The 13,358-nt window shown below is 36.3% G+C and overlaps 1 protein-coding gene across 3 annotated transcripts in view; it reads right to left on the reverse strand.

Moving 5' to 3' along the window:
* Acss3 (acyl-CoA synthetase short chain family member 3) overlaps positions 1-13,358 on the reverse strand; it is a 353,004-nt gene that overhangs the window by 47,963 nt on the left and 291,683 nt on the right. For all 3 annotated transcript variants that reach the window (XM_031348853.1, XM_031348852.1, XM_031348851.1), the window contains one exon: positions 5,127-5,230. In XM_031348853.1, the coding sequence (XP_031204713.1) occupies positions 5,127-5,230 (104 nt within the window). The remainder of the gene's footprint in view (positions 1-5,126; positions 5,231-13,358) is intronic.

Genomic DNA, 13,358 nt, shown 5'->3' on the forward strand with positions numbered 1-13,358 from the left:
TTTTTTTTTTTTTCATTACCCTTGGAGAGTAGTGTGTTACAATGGAGGCTAAAGTGTTTAAGAAACATCATTCAAAGTAGAGCTTTAAAAAATTAAAATTATGAGGGTAGAAGAGTAGATATTGGATAGTGGGGACTGACTGGGAAGATGGAAAACAGTGGAGTCTAATATACGAGAAATGAATAAATAAATATCTTAAATAAATGTTTTAAGATATTTATTTATTTTATGTATATGAATATTTTGCTTCAGATACCCTGGGACCCAAGTTACAAGTGTTTGTGAGACATCACATGAGTGTAAGAATTGAATCTGTGTCCTCTGCAAAATTGTCAAGTCCTCTTAAGCAGTGAGCCATCTCTCTAGCCCAGTGGCCTTTATTTTTACATGACAACAAATGAAACAAAAAGAAAGAAAAAGAATGAAAGAAAGAAAGAAAAAAGAAAGGAAGGAAGGAAGAAAGAGAGGAAGGAAGGAAGAAAGAAAGAGAGAGAGAGAGAGACTCAAAAATAGGATCCTAACATGTTCTGTTGTAATTAATTCTAAAGTAAGATCATCTTTTATAACAAGTAGGAAAGAAAGATAGAGGGAAGAGATAGAAAAAAGTAAATCTTATATGTGGACAGAGTGTATTCTGGTTGAAGTTAGTCTAAAATGTGAGGGGAATTTTCTTAAGAACTCTCTTAACTCATCTTTAATCAGACAATGGAATTCTTGCAAAGAACATCTTTTAATACATGAAAAGTCATTTATTGTGAACATTATGCTCTTGACTGATTTATGGGAAAGCTTCTTTTTTGTCCTAAAATCTACCTATAACAATACAGTATTTTATCTGGGGATTATACAATTGGAAATAATGAACTTCAGACTGCTTTGTTGTACATGAAATGCTATATTTTAGTAGAATGGTTATCTATTCTTTTAATTATTCTTTTTAAATAGTGATAATACCACCCATTTCCATATTTCTATGCTGAAAATGAAAAACTCAGTCAACAATCCAGCTTTTTTCAATCGTCTTGCAGGTAAGTTACTGCTTAGATAAAATTCTTGAATGAATAGCAATTCAGTTTCCATCGAGATAATGAGTGAAATTGATATAAAACCTTTCTAGACTTAGCAAAACTTATTTCTTCATAATAGCACTAAAGGTTTACAATATTATAATCAAAAACAGAAGCTTAATACTTCAGTTGCCATGAGCAGCAAAAAGTCTAATCTTTGGGGGAGGGACATGTCTATTTACAGATACATAGAGATTAGCTTTCAATTGGAAATTGTAGATATTAAATTAAACATCAAAGAATATTGCTATTAACAGGTCAAAAGAGAATATTCATCTCTAAAAGTTTGTTGGTGTTAACATAAATTATACTTTGAGTGACAAAACATAAAATATCAGGGGTGGAGAAATGATTCTGTTGTTAAGAATGCTCCCTGATCTTCATAAGAACCTGAGTCCAGTTTTTAGCATACAAGTCAATTGGCTTACAACCACCTATTCCAAGGGACTGGAAACTCCCTTCTGCAAGTATTCACACACAAAGATACACACACACACACAAACACACACTCACACACAGACCCACCCACACACACTCACACACAAACACACACCCAGACACACAGACACACACACACTCACACACACACACTCACATACAAACACACACCCAGACACACAGACACACACACACAGACACACACACACTCACACACAGACGCACACACACACAGACACACACACACACTCATACACAGACACAGACCCACACACAGACAGACACACACATACTCACACACAGACCCACATACAGACACACACACACTCACACACAGACACAGACCCACACACAGACACACACACCTACACACACCTACACTTCATACACAAGTAAGAACAATTCATTAAAAAAAAGTTATATGAACAGATTGACTGAAGCTGAAATCATATGATATGATAGATTTTATTTACAGATTAAGTAACTCCTTACTATTTTCAAAATAGCACACAAGAACTTCCTAACTCATTTCCTAACTGCTCATTTATACACATATATTAATGCAAACAAAGAGTAAATAAGGTTCATGAGTCTTTCACGCCAACATTTGTGTGGAAGACTCACCAAAGCTTTTAAGTTTATAAAATATTAATTTCTATGTACATAACAAGAGGAGGGTTGTAGAACATTTGAGGTTTACAACAAAGAAACTCACTCCTTAATCAAAGCTTTGTTAGGAACACTGTCTGGTGTTTTCAAGCATGTATCTAGAAAGATAAGCAAACATCTATTTGATGAGCTAAACATAAGGACATTTATCAATGTACTAAAAATATAAAGATTCTTTTCTTTCTTTCATTTATTTTTTAAAGATTTATTATTATATATAAGTACACTGTACCTGTCTTCAGACACACCAGAAGAGGGCATCAGATCTCATTATGGATGGTTGTAAGCCACCATGTGGTTGCTGGGATTTGAACTCAGGGCCTTCGGAAGAGCAGTCAGGTCTCTTAACTGCTGAGCCATCTCTCCAGCCCTGAAGACCCCCTTTTTTTTCTTGGTGAATTAATAATCACCTTTTTTTTGTCTTTTATTCCTGTGGATTTATTGTTTCTTTAATTCTGCCTTAAGAAGGAAAGCTGTTGGTGCTGGAGAGATGGCTCTTGCTTCTATTTTCAGAGTACAAGATTTGGGTTCCTAGCATCTATGCAGTATAGTTCATATGTTAAGAATAAGTACTGGCAAATGATGAAATTCAGTTTTGCTTTACACTTTACCACAACAATTTTTGAAGTGAAAAAAATAATTTCCTATGCAAATAAGTTAAGATTCTCACTATGTATCTACAGGGAACAATAGAGTAAGCCTGGCCTAGCCACCTTAAGAGGCATGCATCATATGCTTTTTATGTTTCGGTCCATGGTCCCTTTTGCCCAGTGTGCCTTCCAGTTCCAGAGAAGCTGAATTACTCTCTCAGGCAGTGAAGCATTCAGGTGGCTTTGTGTTTCTCTGTATGTTCCCTTGGAAGATAAGGAAACTTGAAAGGATCATTGATCTTGGATGTTAATCTTGTGTATTCTGTATAGTTCACAAACATCAGTGTATTCTGACAACTACAACTGTATTGATCCTGGCAATCACCACTATATTCTGTTTCTGACAAGGGTATAAAATATTTGATTTCTCTTGATAAAATTGTCAGAACTTCAGGCTTGCTGTGGCCTCATCAACCGAAGCCTGGCTTAATTTCTAGCTGGCTATCTCAGGTAACCTTGTCCAGGTAAGTAAGCAATGGGAGCTTACATGTATCCATACAATTATCATTTGATACCTGCATCATCTTGATTTTAACTTAGTTCTGGAAAAAATGTTCTTCATTCTTGTACTCAATTCTTTTCTCAAAAAAAAAAAAATGTATAATTTCCCCAACTTTAAATGATCTTACCTAAAAGTTTGCATTCTTAAATATACTTATGCCTATACACTGCTCTAAAAAAAGACCATAAAATTGAAAAATAAAGTGATAATTACTTTTTCTTACAGATATTTTATATGTAATAATCAATGTAGATGTATGTAGTTAGTGCTTTGAGAAGTATGTATGTTTTACAGGCTTTGGTGAGTTTTTTTCACATTTTAGAAAGCACTAGTTACACACATCTACATTTTTTCCAGGCAAGGAAAACCTTTTTGAAAATTCATTGTATCTTTTAGTAATGTCTAGGAAAACAACTTTTATGTATAATAGAGAGCACATTGATACTATTAATGTTCTTTCCTATTGACATCACGATTACTTCTCTAACGTTTTAAATGCATTATTTTCTATCTTTTTAGTCCATAAATACTTAAAAATATGCACACAAGTAAACAAGTTTTCCTTTAGAAACTAAACATACAGAAAAGATAAACACCATGTTCTTCCTTTATAGAGGGTACAGGTATTGTGCTCTGGTCAGTTATTTAAACCTATATATTACAAAAAAAAATGTACACAAAACATGTTTTTCCAAAAAGCAACATACAAGGAGACAATAAGGAATGCATAACATAAAACATACCTCAACTATCAACTTTCGCTTTAGTTTTTACTTTGCTTTCCTATAAGGGCTACCAACATTTTGACACAATGTAATCTACGAATGTGCTAAGCTACATACACAGCAAGTTCAAGGGAGGCTGACAGTGATTAGAAATGCTCATCTCTAAGTTTAAACTACTGTTAAGAACACTAGTAATTTGCACCATGAAACTTCAGTATTTGTATACCAAGCAGATATTCTATCCTAGATATTAGGAAAATTTAAGTACTGATGGCATTAAATCTATGGTTTTATCTAAATTGCTGGACTTTATGAGAATAACATGTGAAGGCCACTAGCCAACTATTTTTAGACAGCTAAATAAAAAAAATATGCAAAGTATGAAGAGGAAATTGGATTCCAGATCACTGAGTAACTCACAAATATACTCATGCCATCCATGCAAAAACAGAAGGAATAAAAAGTAAAGATGAAAGATTTTATTTTTCCAGTTATCTTTTTCCAAAGCTTATATTTTATCTACCTAATAAACAATTTGGTTCCCAAGGATCCCTTAATGTGAGGAAAATATATCATAGCCAAACTTGTAAATGAATGACACCCATATACTTTTATTGTTTTGGAGAAAACTACTGCAAGAGTGACACAGGCAAAGTCAGACTTTGATGAGCCAGGGCTGAACAGAGGTCCCTGTAACTTTAATAAATCCCGTGGAAGTGATGGGCTGAATTAGAGAGCACACAGAGCACAGCTGATCCTGCTCCTGCTGCCACAACTCTAAAGCCCTGGGGATCCTGGTGATCTGAGGAAAGGCAAACTGAGATGTAGCAACTTACTGTGTGAAAGAAACAAAGCCAAGATGATCAGGCTGTCATCAGACCTGTATATCTGTGGCTAAGGGCATCCCCTTATGTGACTAATGCAGACACTGTTAACAACGTGACATTATTTTTAGAAAAACCAGAACTGTAGTATGGATCCTGTCTGGTATAACTAAGAGCCTCCTCCAGTCCACACAGAAAAGATGCTCTGGAGAACTTGAGTAGCTGCCATGAATTGTTTAGAAAACACTTACCTGTTTGCCACCAATGGTCTAGAACAGGGACACGGAAGACTTTTTTGGACCATTCTAGGGTCTCGACATCGCATCTTTCCCCAGCCACAAACAGTGTCTTGAACCTGAATATAAGAGAGATAGTGAGGTCAAAGAGTTTCCAGAAAACTAAGTAATTCCATTTACATTAAAAACTGTTCTGTTAGAATCTAACCATATCAGTTATATCTATGGAAAACAGCCCTTTGTGAAGAATATTATATAGTAGGAGAGAGAAAAAAATTACATGCCTGTACCCAAATGAAACCACATGCAATTTGCAGCAATGAGTACTTTAAAAAGTAGAATTCAGAACTACACATAGATGCTCAGCTCTGGGAAGGGCAATTGAGTTGACTTTGTAATGTACCTGTCACATTCCTATAATGATCAAACCTGAAAAGCTTTTCTCTCTTGATGTTAGCCTTGCTAATTTTAACTCCTAATTTCCTTTCTTGGTTTTTATGAACGATGTAGCCAGAAATATGCTCACAGATACCCATTAAGGCAGCAAATTTGATCACACACATGATTCTTTCTCATGCATTCCTTTAGGAGAGATTATTATGCTCTCAAGAACATATATTCTCTATTCTGTGAAACATACAGACGAAAAATGGCTAATAAAGATGCAATGGCATAGCCTTTAGGGCCAAACAGACTCTTATCACAAAGAACCCGGGTTACTGAAGGATGAAGGAGAATTAACATCACTGACAGAGCAAACTGTGCCCCAGAGTAGAAAGAATAAAATAGAAAAACGGACCTAGTCTGACCCTGTTAGTGATTCATTGGAAGAAAGGTTGTTTTTCTTTCATAGTCATTGCCCTCATGGCCTGTCTGTCAGAAAAAGGAATGTGTGGATGAGCAGTTAATTCGTTATCATCAAAGGAAAAATATTCAACAAACAAAAACATGCCTGCTCATCTTGAACAATGCAGTCTGCCACTGACAGTATCTTCCTGCTCTCTACATTGATCCCATAGATCTTACAGTTTTAAATAACCCTGCCTCTGGGATCCAGCAAAATTCTGCTTCTAGTTACTAAAAGCATACATCACCTTCAATACACTCATTCCTGCTTATGAACATTCATCTTTATGAATCTGAAGCCCCAGGAGATTTATTGGATTTCTAGATTCACAAAAATGATGAGGTATGGAGGTTGGTGTGAACAAAAATGTATGTCAGTTTGAATATGAGTCTTATAATTAAAGAAGAAAATACTGGGGTTGCAGAACAGAAGAATTGATGAAGTTACAGTGATATGAGAAGAAAAAAAATTTAAGTGGTTATTTTAGGGAATCTTTCATGTAAAATATAGCCTTGAAAGGATTTAGGCCAGCAACTTGATTTTCACAAACTTAATGAGTACCCTGGATGCAAGGATGTCAGAGCTGAGTATGAGACAGGGAAAAGGAATGGAAGTTCTTGGAGAATTAAGGCTACCTGGAGAATTAAGGCAGGTCAAGAGAATAGTGAGATTACACAGTGAGAGAAGCAGAAGATCGTGACCCTCCTTCAGCTGAGGACTGATTCTTCAGACCCCGCCTTTCCATAGATAACCACACCTCTATGCCCACTTCCTGCTAATTGCCACACCTCTCTCCAAGTTCCAGTTACGCAGGAAGTCCCGCCTCCAGAGACTGAAGAAGAAGTTGCTGATTGGGTCAAGTTGCTGATGAACTTGAGGGAAGGGTTTTGCCTTACCTATTCTACCGGTTGGCTTGTAACAAAGTGGATTGAATGAGAGATAACAGACTGAAAACACATCATGTGTTTGTCTAATTTTTACGAACCCTTCCCGCAGTTCCGGTACCCCAAAATTATTCAGGACCTTGATCCCATTCCAGAAAGCCCTTTTGTACATGTAGCCGCTGGTGGTTACACAAGAGAAAATATTAGGGAAAAAGCATGAAAGTCCAAAAAGAATTAAAATGTTGGTGGAAATGGAGGCAGAGTAAGACAAACAGTAGAAAGCTTAGCTGGTTTGTCTGTAATGAAGAAAAGACAGTTTAGGGACTGGAGGAACTTTTACATGAAAAGACACTGGAGGACATATGATAATATCGATAGAAGATTTAATATCAAAACACTGAAAATTATCCAAGGAGCTAAATACTGAAAATAAAAGTAAATAAATAAACAAAGAACTGACTGAAGTCCCAGAAGGAAAGTGGGAAAAGGAGAAATCAGTCATTCAAACAAATGATATGGAGTTAATTAAAAATTGGGTTGTTAAATAAACAAAATGTTCACGGATGTGATTCTCCTTTATAACTATAGCTAATCTTGACTCCAAGGCTGTAGCTTAGCCTTCATAGGAAGAAAATTAGTAAAATTTCAAGAAGAAACTTCTAGTTGGAGATGTGTGATGAAAAATACATGCTGATCAACAAAGTACAAATGAATATCTAATAAATGATAACTTACACATAAAGGAGTGCCATTTGTATCTGTAGGCTCACTTCAACTATAAATCAGCCAAAAGGAAGTGCTTTTACACATTTCAAGACCCCATCTTTCATTTATCAAGCAACAGATTTCTTAGAAATTAAGGTGGTCCAGATGCTGTGTTCTTGATCTCTGTGTCAAACTGAACGTCTATGAAAGGAACTTCTTAAAATAATTGCTCATATTTTGCATTGGTTTTGGAGATGGTCTTACTGTATAACCCAAGATAGCCTAGAAACCACCATAGATCCAAGATTGGTTTTGAATTCATGATCCCTCTGCATTTTCTTTCTGAATATTGGGAGTGCAGACACATTACTGATTTAATTTAATCTAATGCTTGTCTTTATGGGCAGAAGGTAAACTATGTTAGTTTATATTAATAATGAAACACATGTTGGCTTTGGGTTGTTATCTGATGGCTAATTATCCAAGACATGCTAATTACAGCACTGTATATTTTTAAGTAGCAAAGGTAAACTATGTTAATTAACAGTAATAATAAAAAACACATTGGCCCTGGGTTATCTTATGGCTAATTATCCGAGGCATGCTAATTATAGCACTGTATTTTTTTTAAGTAGCATATTGTTTCATAGTATAATTTTATTACATTGTCTTCAGATTATAGCTGATGTAGAAACAATCTTCATCTTAGCATTAACAAGCAAAGTAGGATGGGATACTAGATGGCAAATTAGACACAAACAAAAGGGTGATGATGCCCTAGGCTGGAGTTCCAAGCACTTGTGAGCTAGGATTTCTGGATGGAAGTTGTTTCTCTTTACTGCTGAGCCACATCTCCAGATCCTCCAGCCTTCCTTATGTTTATTAAAATGGTTTTACCATTTGCCATAGCAAAATTGTGAGATCACTAGTGATTTAGAAATTTAAAAGAAGTCAAAACCTCTGAGTTAAGATTTCCCAGAGGTATAAAAGCTACTTTTTAATATCAATTGTCTCCTGCTGCTTGTATAAAATAAAAGTGTGGAGCTGGAGTGATGGCCCAGTCTTACAAAGACCTGGGTTCAATCCCTAGAACTCATGTGGTGGTTTATAACCTTCTAAGACTACAGTTGTAGGAAACTGGATGCCTTCTGCTGACCTCCATGGGCACCAGAAATGGGAAGTAGACATTCATATATGTGGGAAAACCACTCCTATATGTAAAATAAATAAATCTTTTAAAAATTAAACCAAAAATTGAAAACACTAAAGAAGCTTTCAGAATAAAATGATTAGTGAAATAATTTTATATATATTCAATCAAATATCACTTAGCTCTCCATTTATTTTAGTGAATGAAACTGTTAGATGATTTTTCCTTTTTTTTTTAACTATGAGACATTTAAAAGAATATCTTATTTTACATCTGTAAATTTTTTTTTGAGAATGTTATGGCACCTGCCTATATTGCAAGCATTGGGATTTGGAGAGAGATTGAAAGTAGGTCAGACTGGGCTACAGACTAAATTCCTGGCCAGCTTTGGACATATCTAAAGATCTTGTCTCAGAAAATCCTATAATTTAAAGTTATCTTACACATGAGTTGCTTTCATGGCACAGAGCATGTCCAGTGCAAATGAGGTCCTGAGCCTGATCCTTAAACCATAACAAAGAAAGAAGGTAAATTGTCAAATAAATTATTTTTGCAATAGAGAGTAAACAACCAGTAGGTGCAAAAGAAAAAAGTGAATCGTTCTTTCAAGGTCTATTAACTATCAAACAAGCAAAACTGTTTTGTTTGTGCCAACAGATACTAAGTAGACCACCTCAGTGATGTCTCCTCAATTTCCATTCTATATGTCAGATCACCATTATCTTATCTGTTGTACTCTCATGTTAATATCTGTCTTCCCTTCCCTCTTCTTAACATTAGAATTCGCCCTTAGAATGAAAAGTTTCCTTTGCCAATATCACCCATGTTTTTGCAAATTCTGCTAATGAACAACTAGCCCTCGGTATAACAAATTTTTCAAAACACAACCAGAAAATCTCCTTTTAAAAAAAAAAAAAAAAAAACAGTATCTTTTGGATCCATCAGTAAAGAGCAATGAACATTTGAGACTTCAGAATTGGAAAGTGAAAATGGAGGCAGGCTACAAAGATTAAGCCAGTTACTGCTTCACTGTTTTATATGTTGAAACTTTTTAAAATTAACTAACATACTATTTTACATCCCTACTGCAGCTTATCCTCATACCCCTTCTCTCCCTACTTCTCCCTCCCTTTCTAGTTAAAGAAGGGGAACCTTCCAAGTCTATCAACCCCCTGGCCTATCAAGTTGTAGTAGGAGTTGGTACATCTTCTCCTATTGAGGCTAGGCAAGGCATCCCAGATAGCAGTAAGGGATACAAAGACAGGCAGCAGAGTCAGAGACAGCCCCTGTTCCTTCTGTTAGGGGTTCCCCATGAAAACCAAGCTTATCATCAGTTACATATATGCATACGGCTTGGTTCCGTTCTATACATGTTCTCTGCTGGGTGATTCAATCTCTATGAGCCCCCAAAGAACACAGGTTAGTTGATTCTGTAGGTTTTCGGGTGGTTCACTTTACCTCTCTGGCTCCTTAAATCCTTACCCTACTTTCATAAGATTCCCTGTGGGCCACTTAATGTTTAGCTGTGGGTCTTTGCATCTGATGCCATTATCTTCTTTGTAAAGCCTCTCAGATAACAGTTTTATTAGGCTCCTGTCTGCAGGTATAGCAGAGTTTCATTAATAGTGTCAGGGGTGGGCTCTGTCTCATGGCATGAGTCTCAAGTGGGGTGAATCATTGGTTAGCCATTCCCTCAATTTCTGCTACAGCTTTATCCCTGCTCATCTTGCACTCAGTTCCCCTCTTCTGTTTACCCCCTTACTGAAGAAGGAAAGCTCTCCCATGCTCATGTATCAGTAGGATTTACATAATATAAGTGGTCATTTAACCAAGAGAAATATGCAGAGTCAAAGAGCAATATATAATACTCATCAAAGTTCCTACACAATTCTTTACAGAACTTGAATATGAAGTTGAAGGAATACTAAACTAGGAAGTATTAGTATGGAAAAACAAAACACACAGGATTTTGTACAATAAAAAGAATTCTGGTGGTGTCACCATTCATGATTTCAAGCTGTACTACAGAACAGTAGTACAAAAGTAGTACAGTAGTAATAAAAACCACATGTAACTGGCATAAATGCAGACCAATTGATCAATGAACCCAGAAATAAACTCAAATACCTACAGACAACTGATTTTTTTCCAAAGAAGCAAAAACTATACAAATTGGAAAAAAGAATGCATCTTCAACCAAAGGTGCTGGTCTAACTGGATGTCTGCATGTAGAAGGTGCAAATCGATCCATATTTATCACCCTGCACAAAACACAAGTCCAAGTGAATCAGAGAATTCAGCATGAAATTGGATATTCTAAATCTGATAGAAAAGAAAGTGGAGAATAGCCTTGAATGCATAGGTACAGGAGACAACTCCCTAACAGAATACCAATAGCTCAGAGATTTATATAAACAATTAATAAATGGGACCCTATGAAACTGTCAAGGATATCATCAATAGGACAAAACAGCAACCTACAGAATAGGAAAAGATTTTCACCAAAACTACATCTGACAGAGTGCTGATATCCAAATAATATAAAGAAGTCAAGAAATTAGACACCAATAACCCAATTTAATATGGGGTACAGAGATAGAGAATTCTTGACTCAGGAATCTCTAATGGCTGAGGATCACTTAAATGTTCAACATCCTTAGTCATTGGGGAAATGCAAATCAAAAAGACTCTGATACTCCACCTTACACCTGTCAAAATGGCTGGGATCAAAAACTAAGAGGACATATACTGAAAAGAGGCTCCATCAAACCACAAAGACACTTGCTCAATTATTTTCTTTGCAGCTTCATTCATAATAGCCAGAAATTGGAAACAACATAGATGTTATTTAACCTAAGGATGGATAAAGAAAACATGGTATATTCACACAATGGAATATTTAGTATTTAAAACTATTTAGTATTAAAAACAAGAACATCATGAAATTTGCAAGCAAACGGATGGAACTAGAAAATATCAGACCCAAAAGAACATGTATGGTATGTACTCACTGATAAGTGGATATTAGCCATAAAGTACAGACTAACCATGCAACAATTCACAGACCAACCCAAAAAAGCTAAGTAGAAAGGAGGACATAATGGAGGATATTTGAATGTCACCGAGAAATGGATTTTAAAAGCTCAGAAACTATAAAAAATCTCTGTGTTCACAGGCTAAGAATTTTCATATGCTTCCAAACATTACACTGATTTAGGAAAAGGGAATTATATTTCCAAGTTTACAGTAAAAAACAGGGGGGAGGGTGTTGTAATGCATCTGGATGTCCATCTCTAGCACCTGACAGATTATTTCCTAATAAGAAAGCTAAGGTGTGGTCTCCAGTGAGAGCTGCCATCTTCTTTCCAGTGAGTTCCTAAGCAGAGAGCAGCCAGCAGGGAGGCACAGGCCCCACGAGTCGCAGGGGAGCTGCCAGGCGGCAGGGACAGGATCCTCTCAGCTTCCAAGTGGCAGAGGTGGATCAGTGACCTTAGCTGCCCCTCCCTTGCACGAGGCGGGTCTGCCTCCAGGGACCTCCTTGACCTGGAGTCTCCAGTGAGAGCTGCCATCTTCTCTCTGTGAGTTCCTAAGCCGGGAACAGTCAGCAGGGAGGCACAGACCCCAAGAGTTGCAGGGGTCTTACAGGGCTTCAGGGACAGGACAAGCTCCAGTCAGAGTCACTAAGAACATCTATCACCAAAAATCAAGAGATGGTGAAAGGCAAACGCAAGAATCCTACCAACAGAAACCAAGACTACTTGGCTTCATCAGAACCTAGTACTCCCACTGCACCAAGTCCTGGATATCCCAAAATGCCGGAAAAGCAAGAATTGGATCTAAAGGCATATCTCACAATGCTGATAGAGGAACTTAAGAAGGACACGAATAACAATTCGGGCCAAAAAGGAAACAATAATTAAAAAGAGTAGGGACAGTTAATGGGCACCAAGGACACCATTAAGCAACCAAATATTCACATTGATGAGACTCAATAGGTACAAGAGAAAGAACAGGAAGATCACTTATTTAATGAAAGAACTGGAAACGAACTCCTAAATATTAGGAGGAAGAAATAGAATTCAGATCTATGGCATTCACAAGTAGACCACTTCATTTACCTATTTTACAGTTGCATACTTATATCTGTTATTATTTCAAAACACTTGTTTAAATAAAATTGTCATTTCATAAGCTCTCTAAATAGTAGAGAAAACAAATATAACTATGCAGGCTTATTGTTTATTTTACTGTATGCTAATGCTATGTATGCTTTTCAGGATGGTATTATTCACAAAAGTCATTGTAAAGCCTGTACCTGATAAGCAAAATCATGAGTTTTTGTCTATTTTCCTGTCTTCTTTCTGTCATATGTGTTTGGTACTATGGTACTTTCTCTAGTAAAATGAAAAGTAATCCAGCTGTACTTAAGAATCTGAATTGGGCTATCTCTTCAGAAGAATCATTATTTGGCAGTCAACTACTCTAAGGAAAAACACTTCTGTCCAATTAGACATTGAGTGGTTGGATGATGGACTGAAGTCTTGTAGGGGGACTTTTTTTTTACAACTTAGCTTTCTTTTTTTTCTTCTTTTCTTTTTTCTTTTTTTTTTCTTTTAGATATTTTCTTTATTTACATGTGAATTTCTCCATTCCCAGTTTCC

This window comes from Mastomys coucha, unplaced genomic scaffold (genome assembly GCF_008632895.1).
Source record: "Mastomys coucha isolate ucsf_1 unplaced genomic scaffold, UCSF_Mcou_1 pScaffold4, whole genome shotgun sequence".
In the NCBI taxonomy this organism is placed as follows: Eukaryota; Metazoa; Chordata; class Mammalia; order Rodentia; family Muridae; genus Mastomys; species Mastomys coucha.